This window comes from Equus przewalskii, chromosome 19 (assembly GCF_037783145.1).
Source record: "Equus przewalskii isolate Varuska chromosome 19, EquPr2, whole genome shotgun sequence".
NCBI lineage: Eukaryota > Metazoa > Chordata > Mammalia > Perissodactyla > Equidae > Equus > Equus przewalskii.
Genome location: NC_091849.1, coordinates 5,529,307 through 5,556,420, shown reverse-complemented (window position 1 = coordinate 5,556,420; position 27,114 = coordinate 5,529,307). Strand labels below are relative to the sequence as shown.

At 42.3% G+C, this 27,114-nt stretch overlaps 1 protein-coding gene across 6 annotated transcripts in view; it reads right to left on the bottom strand.

Annotated features, from left to right (window-relative positions):
- CDYL (chromodomain Y like) overlaps positions 1–27,114 on the bottom strand; it is a 243,142-nt gene that overhangs the window by 60,336 nt on the left and 155,692 nt on the right. For 4 of the 6 annotated variants that reach the window (XM_070585012.1, XM_070585014.1, XM_070585017.1 and 1 more), the window contains one exon: positions 13,962–14,628. In XM_070585012.1, coding sequence (XP_070441113.1) covers positions 13,962–14,628 — 667 coding nt within the window. The remainder of the gene's footprint in view (positions 1–13,961; positions 14,629–27,114) is intronic. The other 2 variants (XM_070585015.1, XM_070585016.1) reach the window with 1 other exon arrangement.

Genomic DNA, 27,114 nt, shown 5'->3' with positions numbered 1-27,114 from the left:
ACTGCAGACAAAAGACCTTATTGGTAAGGTGTCTGACACTTACAAGCCAGCAATGGGGAAGTGAGGGCTGCTAGACATGAAATGTGGCCTGGGTCTCTACAATCCTTCAACTCAACCCAGACAGAGCCAACGTCTTCACTGGTTTAATTCTCAAAAACAAATGTTATGACTTCCCCCTTTATTACTTCAAAATAATCCAGCAGTTCCTCTTTTCCCACAGACTGCCTCTGCCTATGTCCCACAGAATTAAGCAGGCCACTGCAGAAAGGGTACTGAAACACTGCCCTCCTTGGTGATGGGACATGTTTTTCAAAATTGGCGGAGCAGTTTAGGAGACAATGCCGGTGTGTCTCACGTGAGGAGAGGCCAGCACCCATATGCTCATCACTTCCCAAGTACTCAGACTTGTGACCCACCCCGAGGTGTGGGACACTGAGCTGTCAAAGAACGATTAAGATGATCCTTTATATCAACAAGGACTCCTTAGGGGGTTTAACATTCTTAACCAAGTCTTGAGGAGGTGGAGAGGACAGAACTCAATAAACAAACTCATGTGAGTCAGTATCTCAAGCATTTAAATCCACTTTCAGGAAGACAGTGACACATAACCATTTCTATAACTATCCTGATGGGTTTACTATTTGCTTATCCAACTTTCACTGCTGAAATTCAGGTAATACTGGGGGGGTGGGGTGCACCTTGGGGAGCTAGGGAAGTGGTTAACTTCCTAAAGATGTAACTGAGAATAGGAAACTCACGTCGAGGTACAGGTGATGACACAGGGACTGAGGAGATCTGTTGGCAATTAAATGTCTCTATTTTAGTATATGGACTTTGTGACAATCATTTCTCAGCACGGGGCAGGGGGAGCCACGGACAGTACACAGCTGCATTCTAAGTGGCTAATATGATCATCAGTACAATCTGTGGTTGTACGATGAGAAACAAAGTCATTTGTATCTTTCCTCCTGACAGCACACTGTCCTCCCCCTTGCCACGCATACATAAACAAGGACTTCACCTGCAGAGAGAAATCAGAGATGACTATGATTGAGATAACTGGGCAGAAAGGAGGTTGTTTTAAGGTATTTTGAGAACCTACTATGTTTCCATTAAAAAATTGTTTTAAGCACAAACAACTCTCAAATAATGAAGTAGGGAGGGCAGACCAGATGTCATCGTAAATAAACCTCATCATAAAGTGTCAAACCTCAAAAGGTGGGGGAGGGGCGGTGGCATGGTGAACGGAAGAATGAGTAACAAATCTACTTGCTTTGAAGAGCAAATACATAGTTTGGAAAATAACCTGGAGTAAAAAATACTTTGGAGGTTAAGATTTAAAATCCTCTTAATATTTCATATTTGAATGCCCTGGCAGACCTTATTTATGGTCCTAGACTGAGAGGCAATTACAGTAGATCCTATCACTGGGCGAGATGGGTATTTACTATATGAGGGTAATTACTTTTTTATAGAGAGAGTTTATCTCGTTAGATGTCATCATTTCAGCAACAGTAGGTCTGCACAAGGATTAGTTCATTATAATCTCCTTATCAATAGTCTGGGTATACTGCTCTTGGTGTAAGGAATGCGGCCTATAACCCCAGGGCTGAACTTTCAAGACTGCTGCTTGGCCATGAATGTGGTATGGCTCCATCCATTCTGGAGCATCTCACCCTCACTCTGGTAGGGAGACGGTTTTACCAATGTAGCTACTACTTCCTCTCTGTCGCCTGCAATGCCATCTAAATGAACCCCCATAGTCAGAAACAACGGCTTTCATGAACTCCCGTCCTCCCAGGCTAGGAGCTCCTAGAAGTCAGGGGCTGTGTTTTACTGAGCTCTGAATTCTCAGCATCCAGCACAGAGCCTGGCACACAGTAAACGTGTAGTAAGTGTATGATAAAGAGGCATGGAGCTTCCAGAAATTCCCCCGTGCAGAAGGGGCTGATTCTCAGCGTATAGCATGGAACACATTCAATCAGAAACTAAAAGCAAGGTTTAAAAAATGCCTTAGAATCAGAGAAAAAACTGTTTCAGGAACTTAGAAGTCACCAAAGATAGTTAATCAGAAGCCAGCAACTGTGCTTGAGGCCAAGTAAAATGAATCATGCACAGCAGATTCCAGTTGCAGGGGCCAAAGCCATGGAGAGGGGGAGGAGAGGGGAGCCACGGGCCCACTGGACCCAGACTCCTTGGGAGAAAGTAGACAGGAGCCTTCTTCTCCCCTTAGCACCCAGAGAACAGCAAGCAGCTGTACAATTTTAGTTAGACAGAGTGCTCTTTTATCACTGTGTTTGTCTTTTGAAGTTGAATGAATTCTTTAACTAGATTTTGCCCAGATAAAACTATACTGTGGGGCTGGCCTGGTGGCGCAGCAGTTAAGTTCGCCTGCTCCACTTTGGTAGCCCAGGGTTCACCGGTTCAGATCCCGGGTGCAGACCAACACATCGCTTGGCAAGCCACGCTGTGGTAGACGTCCCACATATAAAGCAGAGGAAGATGGGCATGATGTTAGCTCAGGGCCGGTCTTTCTCAGCAAAAAGAGGAGGACTGGTGGCAGATGTTAGCTCAGGGCTAATCTTCCTCAAAAAAAAAACACACTATATTGTATTAATTTTCAATGAAACGGTAATTATGAAAAGACAGGTTAAGATGAACCACGAAAGAAGAAAATGCCTTTATCCACTCAACAGATTTAGTGGCCACCTACCATGAGGCTGGTAGTAGAAAAACTAGGACGAAAGCCTTGGTTCTTGCTCTCAAGAAGTTCCCTGTCCCCTGGGGGTCCAGCTGTAAAGAGGAGTGTCAACTCCACCTAAGGGACGTGTGCACGTAGAGCAGGAGCACAGCCTGCTGACCCTGACTGATCTGGAAGAAGGCCCCTAAGTGCTGTTAGGCAGCAGGGGGTGGCCCGGGCAGCTGGAACCCCAAGCAGATGGCCCCTGGCCCCAGCAGCTGCTCTGCTAGTGTCCCCTTGATGGCCCACTGCCCCCAAATAAACATCCTTCAGCCTGAGACGTGAAGGTGAAAAAGGACAGGAGTGTTCCAGGAACAAGTATTTTAAAAACAAATACAAAACTAGAAGTGTTGGGTGAGGAGGGGGAGAAACTGGGACGCTTGTGCACTGCTGGGGGGAATGTAAAATGGTACAGCTGCTAAGGAAAACAGTATGGAGGGTTCTCAAAAAATTACAAATACAAGTAAGTACCACAGGATCAAGCGATCCCACCCAAAAGAATTCAAAGCAGGATCTCAAAGAGAGATTTGTACACCCATATTCAGTGCAGCATTATTCACAACAGCCAAGAGGTGGAAGCACCCCAAACGTGCAGCAACAGACGAATGGATAAAGAAAATGTGGTGTATACACACAATAGAATATTATGCAGTCTGAAAAAAAGGAGATCCTGTCACACGCTACACATGGATGAACCTCAAGGACATTATACTAAGTGAAATAAGCCAATCACAAAAGGGCAAATACTGCACGATTCCACTCATGAGGTATCTATAGTAGTCAAAATCACAGAGACGGAAAGGAGAATGGTGGCTGCCAAGGTCCGGCCCGGGGGAGGGGAAATTAGTGTTTAATATGTACAGAGTTTCAGCTTTGTAATATGAAGACGTTCTAGAGATCTGTTGCACAATAATGTGAATACACTTAACATTTCTGGACGGTACCCTTTAAAATTAAAACAAAAACGAAGCCATGGTGAATCCTATTAAATGCAGCTGGGAGCGACCAGTTCTGATGAGGGCTGAAGCCCCAGATTAAGCTCCTGGGAGGTGCCCAGTGGCCCAGGTGCTGAGAGTCCCTTAGAGCGACAGGGCAGGAGCCAGCCTGCGGGTGAGTGGGAAGGGGAACAAGCAATTGCAGACCAACTCTCCAGGAGTGCAGCCTCAAAGGAAAGTGTCGACTGGCGCGGAAACAAGATTACGAAAAAAACAGAAGCTTGAGGAAAAGCTGGGCTAACGCATTCCAGTTCCTTCACTTCTCTCAGCCGAGGGTTCCGTATCAGTAAAATGGGCGTCACTTCACAGTACTGACAGTGGCGACCAGCAACAGATGGACACGATGAACCTAGCACACTGCAGGGACGTGATAAATGGTGCCATCACTAGGAGGAGAGATGAGGTTTATGGCTTCCAATTAGAGGCTGAGTCCTCTGAGGCGACGGCCAGGGCTGGGTGGGAATGGAGGCTGTGACTCAGAAGGCCAGTCTTTGAGGAATGCTGACACAGGACCAGAAGGCTGTCAACCAGACAGCAACAAGGAGGGAGCAGGAGGCAGGAGACACAGGCCCCCCACAGGAAGGGTTTTGTATGAACCCGGAGGAGGCTGCCTGTCACCCCCAGGCCTCAGGGCACTGAGGATGAGCACTCCCTACTCCAGAGCTGTGGGGGAAGGCGGTGGCCCAGGAAGCAGAGCAGGTCCCCGGTTTCATGGAGGGCAAGGATGGGAAATCCTCTTTCAGGAGGTTGAGAATGTTGGAGAATTTGATGAAGACAGCTATGAATACTACAGGTGTGCTACTAAGTTGGGGGGCAGATGAGAAGGGGAAGGAAGCCAGCACAACTGGGAAAAATTACAGGAAAAGGTTACAGGGCTTCAACAGAGGCTGCAGCTCAGGGTGACAATGAGGAAATGCAAGGAATCACACATCAAGGTTATTTTGTCTCAACGACCAAGAGCCTAAGACACTGCAAAGGCTCTGCTGGTCTGAAGCTCATTCTGGCGACAGTGAGCTCAGGAAACGAATAAATCTGGGTGAGGGGCCCTAGCAATTACCGATCAAGTTGTCTCCTGGATGTTGTCACATAAAGCGAAATTATTCACTCGTGTTTTGAAAAGACGTTCTGCGCCATTCATCTACAGATGTATTCTCCAGTTTCTCCAGCTCGAAGAATCCCGTATCGTTCCATATTTGCACAAGCTCAAAATTCGCCTGACTCCTACCTACTTGCTTGACAATTTCTCCCTATTACCCCAACAAATCTTTTGTTTCTTTTTCAATCATTCTTTTTGGAAGACAAACACTAATGATGAAAGAAATGACAAAAATTCCTCCAACAACTCATTCATTCCCACACAAATGTTAATTAAGCACCTATTATATGTAAACGACTGGACTAGACAATGCAGAAGATTCTAAAGGAGAGGAGTAAAATGTCTGCCACAACGCTTTCCCATTCTACCATCTAAAGTTGCATTGAATTTGTCCATCCATTCTGGATCTTTTCCATCAGATTTTACTTTCTCAGAGATTCCTCTAGGGAGTCAGCTCTCATCCCTCTAGTGTGGGTCTCCAGGCCACTCTGGTTAAGACTTCTCCACCCAAAACAAAAGCACCTTGGAGAATCTGACTTCTCAGTGTCTTTCTTCAAAAAGTTCCTGATAAACTAACTTAAAAATAGCCTTACCTCATTCGTAATTCAAAATGTGACTGACTTGTAAAAGGTGACATCTCAAATTAGGAGATAAAAGCAGTGCCTAGCCGTGGAAGACAGGACTCCAACTCTGAAACACAGGACGGCACTAGAGGAGTATTTGCGAAGACCAGTACCCTATTGCAGACGAGAGCAATACAAATGGAAACACAGAAGACAAGAAGGATTTCCAACAGGTATTCAGCCCCCACTAGTAGGCAGCAACTAGAGCAACCATTTTAAAAAAAAGAATGTCCCCTGAATATGCAGGGTTTTTTTCCTTCTGCCTTTACACCAGTCAGTTGTAAAGTTCAAGAGGAGCAGAAACTGTAGTCAGAAAGATTCTTTTCTGACATTTGACCTAAGGAATCCAAATTCCTTTTAAATTATAAAGCTCCCAGTTAAAAGACACTATCGTATATTCAAAACAGAGCAGGAACCATAAAATTAATGTAAATTAATATGAGGTTGTCTTATAAAACTGTTGTAAATCCCTTAAGGCAGAGACTAGACGGCCCTATTCATTCTAACCCCTGGTATGGAAGGATCAGTCGAGTGGGTGCCAGGAGGACCAAAGGTCAGTGACCTCTTCTGAAATGCTCCCTTTAGAAGTCAGCACATGACAGCTCAAACACGCAGGGTAGCGTGGTCCCTAGCAAGGATGACGTGAACATTCATGAAGTCTTCACATTTTGAAAAAGTCGCACTACCCTCTACCTTAAATAGGTAAGGGAATAAAGAAAAATAAATGCAAACAGCCAATTATGACCTGTGAAAACAGAATTTTCATGTTCTAAAACTGAAACAATGAGATACCAATTTCCACCTTCCCATCTGGCAGATATTTAAAACTAAATATTAAGAATAGGTAAATGGGCACTCACAATCTTCACAGCTTATTCAGACAGCAATTTGGCAACATCTATCAAAACCTTAAATCAATCAGAGCCCTTGCACTTAGCTCTTGTTTACAAAGCAGGTCTCCAACTACCTCTCAAATGGTTCAGGAGAACACTGTACATGCATACGTATACATGTGCACGTAAAATACATACACACGAGGGGCGGACAGGAGAGAAGACGAGAAGGTAAATGAGGCAAAATGTAAACAACTGGTGAATGGGGATAAAAAGCATACAGGTGTTTCTCGTACTGCTCTCGCAATTTCTCCATAAGTATGAAATCATATAAAAAAAAATAAAAATCAAGTTTAAAACTTCAAAAGAAGTGAGGCAGAGATTTTGAAAAAGGCAAACACCAGAACAATTAATGCAGTATAATTCCACACCAAAGAGTATAAATACGTAGAAAAGGTCTGAAATGACACTTGTCAAATTAATGTTCCCTCGGGAAGAAAATGGTATTCTGAGGGGAGGGGGTAATGGTAGTTTTCTATTTCACTCGATGTACTTCTAAATTAGTTGCATAAAAATTCACAGTATTTATGTATTACTTGTGTTTAAGACAGAAGGTATGGTATTTCTGCCACTGTAACATCAATAACATATTTTCATTTATGGGGGGAAAAACTCTCAATGTCTACAGCTGTGGTTCTCACCTAATGGATGTACCCAGACAGAGGCCCCTTGTGGGAGTGTGGGTGTGCAGGTAGATGGGAACAAGAGACACGGAGATTTCTCAGGATGCCTGAGGCTGTTACTAGCATTTTAAGGGGAGGGCCAGGGATGCTAAAGCAGGGGAGTGTCCAGGTCCAAATGTAAAGCGCCCCCTGCTGAGAAACACTGACACTGAATCATGATAGCAGGTATGTGATATATTCATGTAAGAAATAGCCACGAAATCTTTTTAGAAGAATGAAGTAGAGTTATTTGTGTAGATATGAAAATATATACAAAATGTATCATAAAATTAAAACAAAACAAGTTGTAGAACCATACGACAAGTATGAGCCCACTAATATATTTAAAAGATGTGCATATTTATAGAATTTCTGGAAGGAAAAAACTGTTAGCATAGGTTATCTCTGGGGAATAGAAAGAGGAAGTGGGGTGTGGGGTGGGGGGCTTTTACTTTTCTTTGAGATGCTTTAATTATTTTATAATGTCTCACTGTCATTTAAAATTTTAAATTAAAATATTTATTTAAAACAAATTACAAACACCTGAAGACAATTTTAAATCAAGATAGGCTAAGGCTAAGTAATCTCAAGAGAGCACAGGAACTAAAGATACCTAAGAATCTAAGACATACTATAAACAGAACTTAGTACTGTATTTTTATTTATTTCCCATCTTGCTTTATAAAAGCACAGTCTCAGAATAACACAGTACAGGATGGCAGCTGTTAAACTCTGGCACATCAGAACCACCTGATGGTTCGTTAAACAGACTCTGGGCCCACCTGAGATTCCACTGCAGAAGGCGAGAGTATGGCCTGGGGATGCACATTTCTAACAGGTCCAGATGCTGCTGCTGCTGCTGCTGCTGCTGGGCAGTACACTTTGAGAACCATTGGTATAGGAAAAAAATACCAAAAAATGTAGAAACAAAAGGAGAAAACTAAACAATCACAAGGGCTCTGAAGTGGGCTCACTGGGTCAACGATGCTGCAAGTCCTACCCACCCTTGGGCACCCCACAAACCCTGGGAGTGCAGTGAGGAGGGAAGTCTCCCAACAGCAGCACAGTACAGAGCATGGCAGCCAGGCAGGGGCTCTGCGGAGCTCACACTGGCTCTTCCGGCTAGGACATATGACAGTGGAGAGCTGGCTGCGTTTATTCCCTAAGCTGCTTAGGCCAGTTGAACTTACTATCATACTTAATATATTTTTACATAAAATAGGAAATATGATTATAAAAGGCGAGCTGATGCTTCAGTGAAAAAAAACTACGTCTAATGCTTTGGAAAGGTTCTAAGGCTAAACGTAACTGTCAAATCAGATAAGTGAAAAATGGAAAGAATAAAAAATTCTAGGATTGTGCATTCAGATTTGTAAGTATCTAAGTTCTTGTTGCACTTTAAAGAAATCCAAACTGGAAATAGTAGATGACGCATTATGGGTGTGCTTCACACAAAATCGAACTCCAATCAATGGATCCATACTCAAGGAAACGGGCTTGACTCTTTCAACAAGTGGGAAATGGAAGTACTCCTTTCTAAAGGCCTTGGCTCTACGTCAATGATTGGTAAGTAACTGCACATTTATGAGTGGTAAAGAAAATGTTTTTAAAGACTCCGAGGGGTGACCAACTCTAACAGACTGCTGCTGTGGGACACAAACATCTCCTCTATGGGGCTTCGTGCCTAAAACTTTGTACTAGAATCTGAAGCACACCTGGGTTTGAGGAGCACTGAGCTCACCTCAAGGAAGGAAGGAAGGATTCTGCCTAGGTGGCCACATCATTCTGCCTGAGGTTACCGTTAAGTGCTTAGGGAGGGGTGGAGGCAAGTCCTACCTCTGCCTGCCTCAAAGCTTTACTGTGCCCACGTTCAAGTTTAGCTTCTGCAATCTTTCTACATGTCAGTAGGTTTGTTCCTTGTAAGATAATACGGGCGGAAGCATCTGGCATGGTACCTGCTGTACAGGAGGTGACAACAAATGTTTGTTGGTTTCAAACTTAAAAATTTTTTGACCAAACCCTCATAAACACTTTTAATCGACTGTTTGCTATAGCATGGCTTCAAATGTCCTCTTTTCAAGTGGACATTTTCTGTTGTGGCCCTGCTGAACAGCTCCTGTCTCTGGGCACTGTATCCTGACTTCTTAACCTTCCCTGAGGTCAGGTTATAATTTCTGCACCTAACAATAAATGGCCCTAGGGGGCCAGGGGCCTCTCCCTAGAGGGCAGCTTGTGGATTAGGCACTTCAGCTTCCCTGATAACCAGAGAAGGGAGACAGATGTCTGTTTCATACTTTCATAGAGAGGAATTTACACTACAGCTCCTCAGAAGCCACCAAGTTTTCCTCAACAATTTCTCCCAAGAAATTCCTTCGATTGAAACGCTCGTGGGATGGCAGGTATTGTTAACCGTGGTGTGTTAAGGTATTTATTTCCTCCTAAATCTGTTGGCTTTGACTTAATATCCAGCAGCCAACCCCACCTGACAACACCGATAAGGTTTAGACCTCATTTTTTAAAAAAAGTTTGTTAATAATGATACCGAACCTCTTAATCTCAAATTCACGTGCCCAATGTGCAGTAAACCAATCACTGAGGTACAGGTGCTTGGAGACGGAGAAAGGTTTTATTTGAATGGCCAAAATGAGAGGGCGGGAGGAATGTCTTCTCTCAGACTGGCGTTAACAAGAGAAGAAAGCAGAGAGTTTTATTGCATGAAGGAGCCTGCACGAGTAATCTTTTACTCCAGAGAAGCCCCTGGGTAATTTGACTTCTGGGCATCCACAGGAGCTGGGGGCTAGTCACCCAGGGATGGCAACCTCCCTGAAGGCCTTCTCTTCTGCACAAGCTCACAAGTCCTCGAGACCTCTGAGTCACCCCTCAAGTTAAACAAGAAACCTTACTGAATATCTGTGGTAACCCTCAAGCACTGGGCTTCAACGGCATTTACTCAAATGTGAGACTTGTGGAATGACGATCAATTATATAGTTGAATTTAGGAAAGAACAAAGAAACAATAATGCAGTTTTTAAAAGCAATTGCTTCTTTTGTAGGATTATTTGTTAGGCAATTAAAAGAGCAAGAAAACATTATCATTAACTTAATAAAGAAGGATAGGGAGAAGACAGTTGCATTGCTGAAAGTTTAAAATTTCTCTTATTTCTGAGTGAAGCAATATATTCATCTTTTAAACCTTTGTTTCACACTTAAAACAGTTAAAAACCGAATATACATATGGTGATTCTATAAAAGTAATCTTGTGTGTTAAAATTCTCCAGCACAGTTATCCTTTTGGTTAACACATATTTAAATATCTGTTGTGTCTGATGGCAAAAATATCCCTCACACACACGATGACTGTTTTGAACAGGAGATGGTTCATTTCCCATGACTCCATGAATATCTGCTTCAATTAGTTTTAGAAAAACAAATCAGTTTTCTTAAGTAGCTCCAAAATTAACGTGGAAAATAAACAAACAACTGCTTTACAAATGTCTGTGTGTGGACCAGCAAGCCAACAGAGCCCCAGTCCCACATCTCATCCGGGAGAGACAGCCCTGAGGGCGAGGCACAGGTTTCCTGGAATGCTTTCACACTTCTGGCCCATGTACTTGTTGTTTCGCTAACATGTCTTCCTTCCCAGTGAGCGTGACCGGAGACAGGGCTACAAAGGACTTCTTACAGCCCTGTGTCCAGTGAGCACAGTTCTACCGCACTCACTCCCTCCACTAATGCTTGCAGAGCCCTCACTCCACGCAGGCCCTACTCTGCACACAGATTTAGCCCTGGCAAAACAAAATCCCTTCTGGGCGCTCACGCTCCAGGGGAGGCAACAACAAGAGCACCTTTCTACAAAGGAAAGGTGGAGGGAAGCAAGCACCTCGTCACCTAGGTGTCTGTCAGTGGCCGAGTTGTCTACGACACCACCAGTTCTTGCTATTGCGTTTCCTTCATAAAGGACCCCCCCAAGAGGAGGCTCCCGTGCGAGGAGGCGCTGGTTCCTTTCCTTCTTGAATTCAAGCCTGATTCAGGTCATGGCCACAGCCGAGGTCATTCACCACTGTCCCAGAAACATCCCTGGGCGGCTTCTCCTCTTCCTCCCGGCCAAGTGGAGAGGATATTCTCAAGAGTGTACAGGACTCGGGGCCAGGAGAAAAAGGCGGCCAAAAAGGCCTCAGAAACACACTGTCACTCCCACCCCACTCTACCCAACTCCACACAAGATAAAGTTATTGAAGGTTTTATGCTTATATGTCCCCTGCAGTTTTAACCAAAGCCATCCTTATGGACATTCATAAATCTCTGAAATGAGAAGAGTAACAAAAAAGGAAGTTACCAACTCCTTATTTAAATACAAGCCATCACCCTTCTTATATACAAAATTGAAGGATTTTGCTGAGGGCAGCCCACCCTGCATAACTGTGGAAAAAGCAGAATGCAGAAACTTAAAGGTCAAAAAGTTTTCAAAGAGCTAGTCCTGACAGCCCAGCAGCGGAAGCTCGGCGTTCTCTATTTCGGTGGCCCAGGTCAGGCATGGAACCACACCACTCGTCTGTCAGCTGCCATGCTGTGGCGGTGGCTCACACAGAAGAATTAGAAGGACCTACAACTAGAATATACAACTATGTACTGGGGCTTTGAGGATGGGAGAAAAAAGAGGAAGACTGGCAACAGATGTTAGCTCAGTGTGAAACTTTCCCAGCAAAACACAAAAACTCAGCTTATAAAAAAATAGTTTTGAAAAATCAAGGGTTCACCCCAATAAAAATGCACATACATACAACTTTTCTGGACAGAGAGGAACCACAGATCTTCTGAAGCCTTCTGCATCCCCCTATCCCCCCAAAAAAGTACTGCCCCAGTACTGTGACCTCCCAGAGCAGGTTAGCTACCTTTTTCTGTAAAGAGCCACACTGTCCATTTTTTCAGCTTTGGAGGCTATACAGTCTCTGTCCCAGTGATTCAGTTCTGTCCCTGTAGCTGGAAAACAGCCACAGACCATGAGTGAATGAATAAATGTGGCTATGTTTCAATAAAACTTTACTTATGGACACAGAAATTTGAATTTCTTATATTTACACGTGTCATGAAATAATATTTCTCTTGATTTTTCCCAAATATTAGAAAATGTAAAAACCATCCTTAACTTGTAAACTGTACAAAACCACATGGTGGGCTAGGTTTGGCCCACGGGCTGCAGTTTGCCAACTCCTGCCCCAGAGCCAGCACGGGCCCAGTCCTTGCTTGCAGACCCAGAGCCCAGCACAGTGCCTGGCCCTAATTAATCAATAAAGAAGCAGATGTGTATTTGTCTAGTGGAGGCAGCAAGCAATGGTGAGAGGAACACGGGAGAAAGAACTGAGAAACGTGTTCTGATCCCATCTCTGCCTTCAGTTCTGTCTGAACACCACAATCTCTCTAGACTTGATTTCGCTATCTGTAAAGTAGACCGTCCTATTAGATGATGTATAAAGTCTCTTCCACCTCTGAATCTCTATGATCCTTCATTTACAACGAGGTAAGAAAACTGTATCCGTGAGCAGGCCAACAAGACAAGAAATCAACTCTGCAGTAAAAAGGCTCACTCAAGTTCCTGGTGAAGGTGGAACTTTTGCCACAGGGAAGAGGAGCAGCATTTGGGTAAAGTGTGTATCTGAAAAACACCAGCAGGATGGCAACTTACTGTCCAAACGGAAGCCCAGATTTCAGCTCGTATCGCTCCTCATTGCTACACCAGGGCCTAAGCCAAACTTGTTGGATGCACCACAGCAAGACAGTTGGAGCAGTGTCTTAGATGAACATTTCCCTTCAGAGGAAAACAGCTCCCCCAAACCAAACATCGTCTTATTTTGTTTTCTATTATTCTGCTAAGCATTTAGCTGAGAGAGACATACACAGGCAAAGGGACAACTACTGCACTGCAATGCAGAGGGCAAGGAGAGTGTAAGAGACAAAAGGACCCAGGAGCAGGTGGCCCTGAACTGGAAGGAGAATCAGAGTTCACGAGGTGAACGAGGAACAGAGAGGGCAGCAGGAGCACTGACACGGAGAGGCGCAGCTGGAGAGGTAGGTGAGGGCTGAGCAGGCCCAGGAGCAGACCTGCTAACGAAGGCAACCGTGCTGCAATCAGACGGGCAGTTGGGGTCCCCTCTCCTGTCCAAGAATTACAGAAAATGGATGGGAACCGTCAAAGGCAGGAAGCAGGAAGACCAATTAGAAAGCTATGGTAGGTAAGAGGGACCAGGTCGTAAAGTGAGGTAAAGCTAGTGGGCTTACATTAGAGAAGCATGTATAGAAGTCTATAAAAATCGCTGGCTAGCTAGGCATGGGAAAGGGAAGGGAAGGAAACTGTCTATGCTCGTAAACAAGCATGCTGTCTTAGGAGCTGGGGAGGCCATGGTACAAAGAAACAAACCAAAGTCCCAAAGCCTCTCCATTGAAACGCATTTCTGGTAATTTAAATGGTCAGCAAAATGAGGATCAGGACTTCTAATCTATAGTGGTCACACTTAGAAAATTGAGATGGGCTCTCAACATAAGACTCACTATCTGAGAGACGTATAAAAGTAGGGGGCTTCAGAAAGAAATCTGCGGTAAAAAAATACCAACCAGAACCTATTTAGAGTAAGATGCTGTTTAAAGCAAGTCAATGTGGTGGTACAGTTTGCAGATGGGAAATCAGAGATAGCTAGTGCTGATTTAAGGCATAAATGCCAAAGGCTTCAAGTGAAGAGAGGAGAAGCTGGCAAAATCTCTCAAAGGTTCCAGTAGACCTGTCAGAAGCGGAATCTACAGAACTCTCCAGGATTATGACAGCCTGCTCTCTGGAGCAGCAGCAACGTGCTGAGAAGCAGCACCTACTCCCACCCGCCAAGGTAATGACCAGGCATGGGTAACAGCTGTGGCAATCAACAGACACACTGCCCACCGAGCAGCTGACCTGGACACTCACCTTTTCCATTAACGGCTAGTCCCGTGGCCATGGCCGCGGTCACGGGGCCAGACACCTGAGGCGCTAGTGAGTGTATTCGGGGCCTGCTCCCCATTCTAGCTCGCTCTGCACCAGGGCCCAATAAAGCTCCAACCGGCTTTTCGGCTGCCACTTCTGGTGCCACCGTGTCCTCATGACCCTGCTCGACGGGCTCCAGTTTCTCAGGGCTCTCATTCTGAAAGCCGTCCACTGCGGTCCTGCTCTTAATGGGGCTCTTAGGCACAAGTATCTTTATACCTGATTTTGCTAGGTCCATATTCTTCCGGTTTGAGAGAGATGGAGCTGTGTTTTTCCTGAACTTCTGGCTGGCAGAAAATAACTGACTGTTTTTCGACTCGTGGTCTTTGCCAATTACTAGTGATTTCGGAGAGGTCTTAGAAAAGTTGCTGTTGGTAGATCTGGAAATCTGTTTCCTAGCGTTGTTTGGAGAGGTCCTATTTGTTCTGGTTAATGTGCTTTCTTTCTGCTTTTCAGTGTGGCGTCTGTTAAAGTCATGAATATATTCCTCACAGTTCACAAGATGCTGCTCTGGTTCCCAAGTGTCATCCTCGCTGTCATAGCCTTTCCATCGAACCAAATACTCTGTCTTCCCTTTTTTGTTTTTCCTTTTGTCAACAATCCTTTCAACCTGTTTATAAAAGAAAAGAAAAAAGTATAAACATATTATCTGAAAAAAAGTGCAAGTTTAATAAATGAAACATCAAAAATAATAAAAAACATGGGGCTGGCCTCATGGCTCAGTGCTTAGGTTTGGCGCATGCCAACTGGGTGGCCTGAGTTAGCTTCCAAGGTGCGGACCTACACCATTCATTAGTGGCGATGCTGTGGTGGCCACACACATACAAAACAGACGCACAGGGTGAATCTCCCTCAAGCAAAAAGACGAAGATTGGCAACAGATGTTAGCTCAGGGTGACTCTTCCTCAGCAAACAAATAAATGAATAAATACTAAAAACCACCATAGATAATGAAAATGGTCTTTTCTCCAAGCCCAATCATCTGAAAACAGAATAGTAACAGAACATTTGGGATTTTAGCAATTTCCTTAAAATTAGGTCAAACAAAAAGCTAAAATTTCATGCTCAGAATATATGGATGTGCATTATGTAGCTTATTTTTCTGTGATTCAAAGGGGGATCTTTCTTTTACTTTTACATTGAACCCTGACCACCTGAGTTGGTTTTCACAGTCAGAACTGTAACAGTACTAGTCACCCACAGCCTTCTACCTGGTCATCCTTAGGTGACCAACAGCAGGGACCAAACAATAGTGCACTTGTGGTAAATGCCACACGCTATGAAGGGCTAAGAGCCTTCTGGGTTGTGGGACTGGCTCACCGAGGAAACGTGGTTGGTATTGCCAAGTATCAGAAGCACTCCATTTTAAATTAAAACGGTGAGCAGAGAATGTAAAGCTTTATGGGTAATAAAATGGTCTAGAATGGCAAAGCTATTTACCTTCAAGTGTTGGTTTTAACTAATTTTATGCTAACATCTTTAAAGGAAGATGCTGTTAATCTTTGTATTTGATGATCAATACATACTGTATCAAATTTATAAATTCATACAAGCTTGCCATGAAACATACTGTTATTATTGTGACAAATTCTACTATCTTAACAGCCTAAGTATAAATGGGAGATGCTCTATGGCTCGCATGAACAAAATATATTTGACATAATGCCCCTGTGTTATTGGAGAAATATTTAGAATCTGTTGTCACCTCTCCAGTGAACCATCAGCTCGCTTCCCAGGGCAACATGCACCCCTGTACCTTGTAGGTAGAGGCCTACAGCCACAGCAGCTCTTTAATTAAGGACGCAAAAGTCGAAGCCCATCAATTATCAAGAACATTAATAAATTTCTGGCAAAGTTACACGTTAGACCAGATGACATAACGATGTACTTAGTTCTCCAACATTCCAAAATAACAGGCTAACTGAGGACAACTATAGACATTTTTGGAGAATGGGAGACTACCCCACCCCATCATTTCCCCTACTCTCAAAGAAACCCCCAAACTCTCCAATATATATACCCGAAATACAGAGAATGGAAGCCCTTAACTGAAGAAAAGTCTAAAATTAAATACACATTATTGTTTTCACGCAAAAAGGATTAAGGGTAAAGAAAGGCCTTGCTTCAGCAGAAGGTAGATTTCATGCCAAACAAAACGTGGGATCCGCAGGTGTGCGTCCTCACAGTGCACAACAGAGCAGGCCGAGCTTGGACAGTGATGTTTCTTCCCCCTGCTCCCTTGCTTGTGAAGAGTTATTTAGAAGGGCACATTTCAACGTAGTAAAAGATGTATTTCTAGAAAATTCCACGCCAATCAATTTCATGGCAGAAATAACTTAAAAGTTTTAAATACAAGGGGTAAAGAGATTGTCTCAAGAGAAAATTATGTTTAATACTTATTTTCTTTTTAAATCAATTTTTATTCCAGAAGCAGAAAGTACCCTAAGCCAGAGCACCCCATTTTCCTTAAAGCTGAAGCAGGGGTCTGGTGAAGCAGGATGAGTTTCTTTCCCCTCCTCTCCTTGTACTTTCCCTTCCAGGGTCGATACCCGACGGGAACCTTCACCTGCCAGTTCCCCACCAGTGCTCTCAGGAAACCAAGAGGCGGCCTAAGAGGACAAGCTCAGCAGGTGTGGTGGTGCACGTGCTGTGTTTTACGTATACTCAGCGGCCAGACCCTGTTTAGACACTGAAAGAAGGCAGTGATGAGGGACACATCAGACTATGGCTTGGCAAACTTTATGGAAAGGGCCACACAGGCCAGATGGTCTCCCCACCAATCAACTCTGCCACTAAGGCACAAAAGCATCCACAAACAACGTGTAAATGAGGTGGCGTTAAAAACAAAACAACTCTATGGATACTAAAATTAGAATTCTGTAATTTTCATGTGTCATAAAATATTATACTTCTGATATTTTTCAACTATTTAAAAATGTCAAACCTTTCTTCAAGTTGACCTGCAGGTCACAGTTTGCTAACCCCTGCATTAGACTATGAAGGAGCAATAGGATTCAGGATGCAGACACACTGCCCTTCTAATTCTCGTGGGGGACATGGTTTGCAAGTCGACAAGACACATATGGCTGACAGGGAGACACCAAGCATGCCCTAGAAGCAGCAGGTGTACAAGAGTCACACCAGGCATTAGACACAGGGTGGGGAGGTTGAGGCCAACCACCACCACAGGCTTCTAATACCAACTTCAGACTAGACTGGGGACATGAGGGTCTCCCATTCCTCCCAATCAAGGACAAATGTCCTTCCCCCTTTGAAAGCTTAAAAGTCAAGTCCTGTTGATTCCCTATTCTGAGTGGCTAAAATAATCTCCCACAAAAAGGCATCACTAGGATTCAACAACATTTTACTGGAATATTACCTAAAATTATTTCCAGAGCACTTTTTTGGTGGTGAGGGAGGAAAACCTTGATCACAAGACAAACTCCAAAAAAGATCCCTCATCAGTTTTTCAGTCCCTTTGCCTTGGGTTCTCCCTCTCATGGCCAATGTAACTACTTCTGAAAACTAGTATCAATGAATTGTCCTTCTCAAAGTATAGGCAGGTATCCACTTCTAGTTACAGAATTTTAATGCAAAGAATTTTACATAAACGAACTCTTCATTGAAGTACAGAATTGCAAACAAGTTCTATGAAGGTTTTAAAAAACCAAGACAAAATGAAGGCAGAAAGGCACGAAAATCTCATTCAGATTACCTAGATACTGTTTTGCAGGGTTACTCACAATCACATGTGAAGTAAAATTCTGGCAAATCCACATCATAATAACCATCTTTGACTACTAGTGCCATAATAAATCAACCAAAGTTCTTTTTGTTAGGATTTTTTTTTTTTTTTGAGGAAGATTAGCCCTGAGCTAACATCTGCTGCCAATCCTCCTCTTTTTTTAGCTGAGGAAGACTGGCCCTGAGCTAACATCCGTGCCCATCTTCCTCTACTTTATATGCGGGACGCCTACCACAGCATGGCTTGCCGAGGGGTGCCAAGTCCACACCCGGGATCCGAACCAGCAAACCCTGGGCCGCCAAAGTGGAACATGCGCACTTAACTGCTGCGCCACCAGGCGGGCCCAGGATTTCTTTTTAAAACTCAATCTGAAAAGTCAAAATGTGAAACAAGTAAAATCAGGCTTTCCTTAAGATTACCAAGTCCCCTGATGGTTTGCAGAGTGGTGGAATTAATCAACAAGGATCACTCCCAACACCTAGCCCACTGCACCCACCTCAGAGCACACCCCGATGTCCCTAGGCCCAGAAACGTGCTGAAACGTGCTATAGGGTTGCAGAAGACAGAAAGAAAAGGATGGACAGAAGATTCACTAACACATGAACCAAAATCTACGGAGAAACAGAAACTGGCTAAGGAGCTCAGTAAGAGAAGGGAGAAAGAGTAACCGCCATTGGTGCAGTTAAAATATCAAATAGCCCGAGACATAACATCAGGGCAAGGCACGCAAACACATCGGCTTACAAGAAAAAGACCAAAGTTGCAAAACAATCACAGTCGGGTAAGTTTGGCCCATTGAATCACCATCAGTAACTGTGTCAGCAGCCACGCGGCTGCTAACACTTGCTCTGATTCCTCCCAGAACAGTGGGAGTAGGCTGTCAGGATAACTTTGAAACCACAGCAATGCTGAAAGCTTTTCTCAAGTTTGGGTCTTGCACCAATGGCTGGATAATCTGGAACAACAGATCATCACTATGGAAAAAAGGAATAAACAAAAACCCTGCAGAATTCTGGTGAGCCTTTGAAAGGCAACGGCTCTTTAGAGGAGGAAGACACGTTTTTCACTAGCCGTGTGAAAGTTGTGTTTACTATTAAGAAGAGGAAGAAGTTGCCTTAATTACTGAGAACATTTATTAACTATTATAAACAGAGGGAGAGAGTTCCACTGCAAGAAAGAGAGGAATGATATAAACATAACTATTTGACACTAAAAAGAAACCAACAACCCACAGAAACCGAGCAGACTGGATCCCTGAAAGAAGGGAACCCAACGGCTTCTGCACTCCCCAGGCTGCTGCTGGCAGAACTCCAGGAGAAAGCACAGTCTTACAGGCTTCAGATGTCACAGCGAAGAGCTGGGAGTGGACAGAATGGCTAGAAATCTGGGAAGGAGACCACAGACAGGGGGGTCTCAGAGAGCGAGGAGCCCCTAAAACAACATATCAATCTCTTCAAACCCTGGGCAGACTCCTGAACTACGCCAAGCCAGTGGAAGGCAACAGTTGGGGTGTTGGGGCACCTAAGACCACCCCCAGTTAGATGATCATTAGCAGGACTCACAGGACTCAGCACACAGTCTCACTCACAGCTACGATTTATTACAGTGGAAGGATATGAAGCAATATCAGCGAAGGGAACAGGTGTGTGTGGTGAAGCCCAGGGGAATCCAAGCACCAACTTGCAAGGGTGCGCTCCCAGCAGTCACAGGACGGGCTACCTCCTCCAGCAACAAGCTGACCCAACACATGCAAAATACTGACTACAAAGGAGCTCATTAGAGACTCAGTGCCTGGGATTTTTACTGGGGCCTGGTCACACAGGCACCCTCTGCCTAGCATGTATCAAAATTCCAGATTCTTGGAAGGAAAGTAGATGCTCTGCATAAACTGTACCAATGAACGTCACTGTCAAACTTAAACCAAGACAAGGAAAACACAAACCAGCGGGGGCAGCGGGGGGGGGGAGGATGGGAGAAGACATTACACACAGGGCCATAACAATGGAGACCAGTAGAGAAGGGAAATACATATTTGAAGCACTGAAGGAAACGACTGTCAACTCAGAATTCTATATCTAGGAAAAAAAACACTTCAGAAGCAAGGGTAGAGTTGTATTTCTAGGATTTTTTTTTTTTTTTTAAAGATTTTATTCTTTCCTTTTTCTTCCCAAAGCCCCCCGGTACATAGTTGTATATTCTTCGTTGTGGGTCCTTCTAGTTGTGGCATGTGAGACGCTGCCTCAGCGTGGTCTGATGAGCAGTGCCATGTCCGTGCCCAGGATTCGAACCAACGAAACACTGGGCCACCTGCAGCGGAGCGCGCGAACTTAACCACTCAGCCACGGGGCCAGCCCCAGTATTTCTAGGATTTTAAAAGAGCTCTGAAGACACACTCCCCAACTAAGCAGGCAAAGCAGGTGAAAACTACTAAAAAAAACCCCTAAAGTCTCTGAAATTGTCCTAAGGCCACAGAGCAAATAAAGAAACATTTATTCAAGAAAACCTACTAACACTGCATAAGAAGAGAGAGAGTTTGTGACTTCCTTCCTCTCTACCTTCCAGTTCAGTGTGACAGGAGCCCACTCTGGGTGGGTGTAGCCAAGAACACAGGCTGTCTCTCCCCTCAGCTCCCAATCAAGACTTACCATATCTCACCAAGAGAGACAGGCCACCAGCGTTTCTTCTCCCCAACTCAAATCCCTATAAGTATGCCCAAGAGGTCAGGGGCTCCTTTCCTCTACCTGGTCCCTGCCAACAACAAGGCTCCACCACAGGGGTGGCAGGGAAAAAGTGGTGGGGATTTTGACCACTCTTGCCCCAACTCCCTCTTAATAGCAAAGTGCCATGTTGAGAGAGGCAAGCTGAGAAGACCAGAGGCCACCATTCTACCCAGCACCCAGACTAGTGGTTCAGACTTTGCCCGGGGGAGAGGTAATCCATAAGAAAAGAGCGCTGTGCTCCAACATAACCGACTTTGTTTGAGAGGGAGTATGGGGAAGTTTAAACTTAAAGATGCTCTTGAAAATCATAATTAAGAGCAACAAGCTAAGCCATAGCTCACCTGGTCCACTAAGGAGAACCAGGGAAAGAGACACCTAAGAACAAATCTCAAAGAATGGCCTCAAAAACTTCCCCTGCCCAAATTTAAGTGGATCAGGGTGCTGAGCACTTTATGTACCAGGCATTCTCAAAAACAAGAGAATAATCAAAGAGTAATTAGTGGAGTCTAATGGGCTAGATGTAATACCAAATAAAACCAGCATCTTAGAGAGACCAGGGAAAGAGACAGTCAAAGAGTCCAACCAAAACCACGTCATCCCAGGGCAACTGTGCACTCACCCAGAGCTGTGCTCTGAGGAGTCACATCAAAGGCTTCACAGGGCAGGGGAAACAGACTCCACTAAACAGTCTAGCCAAGTGACAAAACAGCCAACCAAGCAAATAACAGCAAAAAGTCAGTCCTGGAGAGGGGGAAAAGAAACCAGCACCCAAAGCTGCTGCAAGATATAACCTAAAACCATATATACCGAACAACAGAGCCAACAAAATGCAAGAAGCCAAAACTGACAAACATGACGGGACAGGAAAATAACGGGAACAAGTGACCCATAAGGGGGAGTGGAGAGGAACAGGTGACAGAAATCGCTCATGAGAGAGCGAGCTAGTGAGTGTCACTAAGAAAGACTTCGAATAAGTCAAATAACTAAAGGACACCACACTTAAAGAAGTAAAAGAAGGTATGAAGCCAATACCACATTAAATAAAGAATATCATTAGTGAGACAGAAGTTGCAAAAGAACCAAATGGAAAATCTGGGGTTGAAATGTACAATGATTGAAAGGAAAAACTAATTACAGGTGCTCCACAGTAGATTTAAGTTGGCAGAAGAATCAATCAACTTGAAAAAAAGATGGATAGAGATTACCCAAAACAAAGAAGAGAGAGAAAATAGAATGAAGAAAATAAGAGTCATAGAAAATGTGGGACATGTTTAAGCACACCAATATATGTGTAGTGGGAATACGAGAAGGAGAGAATGGAGCAGAAAAAATATTTGAAATTATTTTAAAAAAACAATGGCTGGAAATTTCCCAAATTTATTGAAAAACAATAACCCTCATATCCAGGAAATCTGATAAACTCCAAGTAGGATAAGTGCAAAGAGATTCACAAATACATATCATAGTCAAAGTACTGGAAAGTCAAGGCAAAGGGCAAGAGGAAACAACTGCTCGTGTACAACAGCTAACTTCTCATCAGAAATAATGGAGGCAAACGGTAGTGGGAATGACATATTCAAGGCACTAAAAGAAAAAAACTGCCAGTTAGGAATCTTATACCCAGCATATCTATCTTTCAAAAATGAAAACAGAAAAGACTACATACTGTATGGTCTCAACTATATGACATTCTTGAAAAGGCAGAACTATGGAGACTGTGAAAAGATCAGTGTTCATCAGGGTTAGGGTGAAAGGAGGGATGAATGGGCAGAGGTCAAAGGATTTTTAGGGCAGCGAAGCTATTCTGTATGATACTACAAAGGTAGATATATGTCACTACAGATTTGTCAAAACCCGTAGAATGTACACCAAGAGTGAACCCTAACATAAACTATGGACTTTGGGTGACAATGACTTGTCAATGTAGGTTCATCAACTGTAACAAATGCACCACTCTGGTGGGAAACGCTGATAGTGGAGGAGGTTTTCCATGTGTGGGGTAAGGAGTGTACGGAAACTCTCTGTACTTTCTGCTCAATTCTACTGTGAATCTTAAAGCTGTTCTAAAAAAGTAAGTCTACAAACTACCCCCTCTCCCAAAAAAGAAAACAAAATAAAGACATTCCCAGAAAAACAAAAACAGAATTTGTTGCTAGCAGACCTGCTTTACAAGAAATACTTAAGGAAGTTCTTCAGGCTGGAAGCAAATCAATGAGAATTCACACAAAATGCAAAGATTTAAAATTTAAATTTAAAATTAAAATTACGTAATTTTAAAAGTTCAAAATGCATACTTTTCTGCATTCTTCTTATTTAAAAAGCAATTGGATAAAACAGTATGTATATAGTTGTATCGCTGGATCTATAACATATAGAAATGTAATATACAACAGCTGTAAGCAAATATATACCTAACAACAGTGCCAACAAAATACATGAGGCCAAAACTGATAGAAGTGAATGGAGAAATGAGAATTCAACAATAATACTTGGGGGGGGCTGGCCCTGTGGTTAGGTTCACTTGCTCCTCTTTGGTGGCCCAGGGTTTTGCTGGTTTGCATCCTGTGTGTGAACGTGGCACTGCTCATCAAGCCATGCGGAGGCAGCATCCCACATAGCACAACCAGAAGGACCTACAACTAGAATATCCAGCTATATACTGGAGGGCTTTGGGGAAAAGAAGAAGAAGAAAAAGAAGACTGGCAACAGATGTCAGCTCAGGTGCCAAGCTTTAAAAAAGCCCAACAATAACAGTTGGAGACTTCAACGTCCATATTCAGTAACGGATAGAGCAAACAGAAGATCAGCAAGGAAACAGAAGACTTGAACAAAGCCATACAAGAACTAGACCCAACAGACATCTAAGGAACACTCTACCCAACAATAGCAGAATACACATTCTTCTCAAGCGCACATGGAACATTCCCCAACATATACCATAGGCTAGCTCCTAAGACAAGCCTCAATAAATTTAAAGGAACTGAAATTAAATAAAGGATTATCTCCAATTAAATTGAAAATTAATAACAGAAAAATATGAGAAATTCACAAATATGTGGCAATTAAACAACTCATGCTAAATAATCAATGTGCCAAAGAAGAAATCACAAGGGAAATTAGAAAATACCTCAAGATAAATTAAAACAAACATACAACACACCAAAACTATGGGATGCAGCAAAGCAGTGATGAGAGGGAAATTTATAGCTGTAAATGCCTACATTGAAAAAGAAGAAAGATTTCAAATCAATGACCTAACCATCCACCTTAAGACACTGGAAAAAGAGCAAACTAAACCCAAAGCAAGCAGAAGGAAGGAAATAATAAGAATTAGAGCGGAATTTCATGAAATATAGAGTAGAAAAGCAGTATTAAAAAAATCAACAAAACAAGGTTTCTTCAAAAAGATCAACAAAATTGACAAAACTTTAGTTATACTAATAAAGAAAAAGAGAAGACTCAAATTACTAAAATTAGGCATGAAAAAGGGAACATTACTATCAACAGTACACAAATAAAAAAAAAGAACTATAATGCCATGAACTGTATGCCAATGATTTAGATAATTTAGATGAAATGAACAAATTCCAAGAAAGACACAAACCACTGAAACTGACTCAAGAAAATGGGAATAACCTATAACAAATTAAAAAAATCAAATTCATAATCAAAAAACTTTCCACAAAGAAAAGGACAGGACCAGATGGCTTCACTGCTGAATTCAACCAGATCTTTAAAGAAAAACTAATGCCAACTCTTCATAAGCTCTTCCAATAATTAGAAGAGAGAACACTTCACAACTCATTTTATGAAGCCAGTATTACCTTAATACCAAAACGAAGGCATAACAAGAAAAGAAAGCTGGAGATCAATATCTTTTATGAATACAGACACAATGATCCTCAAAAGATACCAGCAAATTGAATCGAACAATACATAAAAATGATCATGACCAAAAAAGATTTATCACAGAAATGCAAGGATGGTTTTACATGTGAAAATCAATTAATGTAATACAGTACATCAACAGAATAAATGAAAAAAAATCACATATCATCTCAATAGATGCAGAAAAAGCACTTGAGAAAATTCAACACCTCTCCAGGATAAAAACACTCAACAAACTAGGAATAGCAGTAACTTCCTCCCCTGATAAAGGGCATCTACAAAAACACACAGCTAATATCATACCCAATGGTTAAAGACTGAATGTTTTCCACCCAAAGATCAGAAACAAGGATGTCTGTTCTCGCCACTTCTATACAACATGTACTAGAGTTCTAGCTGGGTAATTAGGCAAGAAAAAGAAAGAAAGAGGCATCCAGATTGAAAAGGAAGAAGTAAAATTATCTCTATTTGCAGATGACACGAATCTATACAGAATGTTAGGAGTCCAATAAAAGCATCAGAACAAACGAGTTCAGCAAGATCACAGGATACAAAATCAATATACAAAAATAGATTGTATACAGTATACTGTACCAATTGTATACAGTAGCAATGATCAAACCAAATATGAAATTAAGAAAACAGTTCCACTTATAATAGCACCAAAAAGAAAAAATACTTAAGAATAAATTTAACAAAAGCAGTCCAAGACTTTTACACAGATACATTCAACTGCAAAACACTAATGAAAGAAATTAAAGACCTAATTAAATGGAAAGACACTGCATGTTCATGGATCAGGGACATAGTGTTATAATATTTATAGCTTTTATTATAGTATTTTTATAGTTTTGTTATATAGTTTTTAACATAGTATAATAGTTTTATTATAATATTTTGCATCTTTATATTATATTTTATAGACATAATAGTGTTATAATATTTTCCAAATATATAATGGAAAATACTATAACATTTGGAATTGGAATATCACAATATTACAATATTTTCCAAACTGATCTGAAGATTCAACACAATCTCTACTAAAATTCCAGCTCATTTCTTTGTAGAAACTGGTATGCTAATCCTAAAATATGGAGTTGCAAGGGATGCAGGATAGCCCCTCAAAAGGAAGAACAATAATCTTAAAAAAGAAGAACAAAGCTGCAGGCCTCACACTCCCAGATTTCAAAACTTACTACAAACCTACAGTAATCAAAACAATGTGAACCTGGCATAAAGAGAGACATACAGACCAACAGAATAGAATAGAGAGCGCAGAAATAAACCCTTGCCTAACAGGGTCAAATGATTTTCTACAAGGGTGCTACGTCCATTAAATGGGGGAAAGAAAAGTCTTTCTAACAAATGGTGCTGGGACAACTGGATATCCACATGCAAAAGAAGCAAGTTGGACTCTTACCTGACACCATATACAAAATTTAACTCAAATGGATCAAACATCTATATGTAAAACTATAAAACGCTTAAAAGAATACACAGGTGTAAATCATAGTGACCTTGGATTAGGCAATGGTTTCTTGGCTATCACACCAAAAGCAAAAGCAACAAAAGAAAAAAATAGATAAACTGGACATTAAAATAAAACTTCTGTGCTTCAAAGGACACCACCAAGAAAAGTGAAAAGACAACCTGCAGAATGGGAGAAAATTTTTGCAAATTATATCTGGTAAGAGAATTGTACTAAGAATATAAAAAGTCTTAAAACTAATAATAAAAAGACAAGCCAGTTTAACAAAGGCAAAGAATCTGAATAGACACTTCTCAAAAAGAGATGTACAAATGGCCAATAAGCACATGAAAAGATGCTCAACATCATTAGCCATAAGGGAAACGCATACCACAACCACAAAGAGATACCACTTCATACCCACAAGGATGACCATAATAAAACAGATAAGTGTTGGCCAAGTATGTGGAGGAACTGGCACCCTCATATGCTGCTTGTGGCAATGTAAAATGGTGCCGCCACTTTGCAGAACAATTTGGTAGATCCTCCAATAGGTAAATACAAAGTTACCATGAGCCGATGATTTCAGTTTTAGGAATCTACCCAATAGACAGAAAACTTTCGTCCCATCTAAACTTGTATATAAATGTTTATAGCAGCATTTCAAATAGATAGAAACAACCCAAATGTCCATTAACTGATGAATGGATTAACAAAATATTATACATCTATGAGAGAATATTCTTCAGCTATGAAAGGAAATGAAGTACTGACACATACAGCACCATGGATGAAACCTGAAAATATTTATAGTAAAAGAAGTCAGTCACAAAAGATCATATATTATATGATTCCATTTCTAAGAAGAAATGTCCAGGATGGGTGATTTTATAAAGACATAAAACAAATTAGTGGTTGTTCAGGGCGGGTGGGGTTGGCACACTAGCGGAGGGGAGGGAAGGCAACGAAGGTGGCGGCACAGGCAGGTGATAGGTAAATGGATATGGGTTTCTTTTTGAGGTGATGAAAATGTTCTAAAATTGATTGTGGTGATGGATGCAACACTGTATAAACAAACAGCCACCGAACTGCATAATTTACATAGGTGAACTGTTTGATATGGGAATTAATCTCAAAAAAGCTGCTGAAAGAAAGGCAGAGGTAAAATAAAGATATTTTTCAGAGAATAAGAGCTGAAAGAATTTTTTGAAACAGACCTTCAAGAACCACGAAGAACCTGAAGTTTCACCTATTTGCAATCTATCAAGTTAG